The following is a 1,031-nucleotide window of genomic DNA, read 5'->3' as shown; positions in this document are numbered from 1 at the left end:
CCCAAAACAATATTAGGAACCTTAAAAATGGCATAACAGGGGCACCTATCAAACATGCGATAATTACCTGAGCTTCTCCAGGGTCCAGTAATGTGTGGCTCCATTTTTCTGATCTTGGACTTCTACAGCCACAATGGTGCGAGGGAATGGGCTTTTCTCGCGGTCTTTAGCTGTCTCAGGTGGTAACAGGTCAGGCGAAAGTGGAGAGTAAAGCGTGTCCGTCAATAACACAAACTGGAACTGAACCTGTGAGTGGCATTAGGCACAATCAATAATGATGTTGTCATATTTTATAGATTTAGCAGAGTGATGCAGTTCTTTCTGGTCTTTCTAAAGCGTTCACCTTCTTTTTTAGCTCCACGCTAATGGCATTGGCCTCCTTGAGGAAGATGGCATTGCCCCAAAGCAGATCTCTGAGAGAAGTGAACTGATAACATCTCCATTTACGGAAAGTCCACAGCGCCAGTTCTGTCTCTCTCTCAGTCCATTGCACTATGAGTATAAGAGATTGAATACAAGAGGCACAGTTATTTAAACCGAGTCATTGTGATTAGTTCAAGCTGTTCAAAAAACAAAATTAACCATTATTTGCCATTCGCAGTCTAGTCACCTTCCTCCTGCGGTTCTTCATCTTCCTCTGCCACATCAGGGTAACAACGATTTACCTGTTTCTGCAGGGCTTCTAACCTGCTCTCATAGTCCTGTAAAAGACATACAGTATATCGAAACATCAACAATAAAACAGTGTCATTTTATACTAAATTGTAAAGTTATGAGTTTAGGGAAAAAAAAGTTTTATTTTAAGCTCTTTATGTTGTTTATGTCACTTACTAATCTCTGTTGCTCCAATAGATTGTTGGCCTCCTCTCTCTCTTTGCGATACTGATCCTCAAGTTCCTGCAGTCTATACAAACAAAGAGCTGATGAGTTCGACAACACAAATGTCACATCTTAAACTTATTTGAATGAATTTCCTTCATGTTTCTTTTACCTCTGATCCATTTCCTGTTTCATATCAATGCCCTGTTTCT

General features: G+C 40.3%; 1 protein-coding gene across 1 annotated transcript; it reads right to left on the bottom strand.

The window, feature by feature from the left end:
• Positions 1–67: 67 nt before the first annotated feature.
• Positions 68–1,025, bottom strand: LOC107735867 (kinesin-like protein KIF1A; the record flags this gene model as incomplete). The annotated part of the gene is made up of 5 exons (XM_016547428.1): positions 992–1,025; positions 832–904; positions 611–701; positions 344–492; positions 68–246 (listed from the first exon to the last, which is right to left on the bottom strand). Coding segments are annotated over exons 1-5 (515 nt in total), but the record flags the coding sequence as incomplete, so codon positions are not given.
• Positions 1,026–1,031: the final 6 nt, after the last annotated feature.

Source organism: Sinocyclocheilus rhinocerous, unplaced genomic scaffold, assembly GCF_001515625.1.
Source record: "Sinocyclocheilus rhinocerous isolate Xijiao unplaced genomic scaffold, SAMN03320098_v1.1 C36345423, whole genome shotgun sequence".
NCBI classification, from domain to species: Eukaryota; Metazoa; Chordata; class Actinopteri; order Cypriniformes; family Cyprinidae; genus Sinocyclocheilus; species Sinocyclocheilus rhinocerous.
This window is presented reverse-complemented; position numbering and strand designations above follow the sequence as displayed.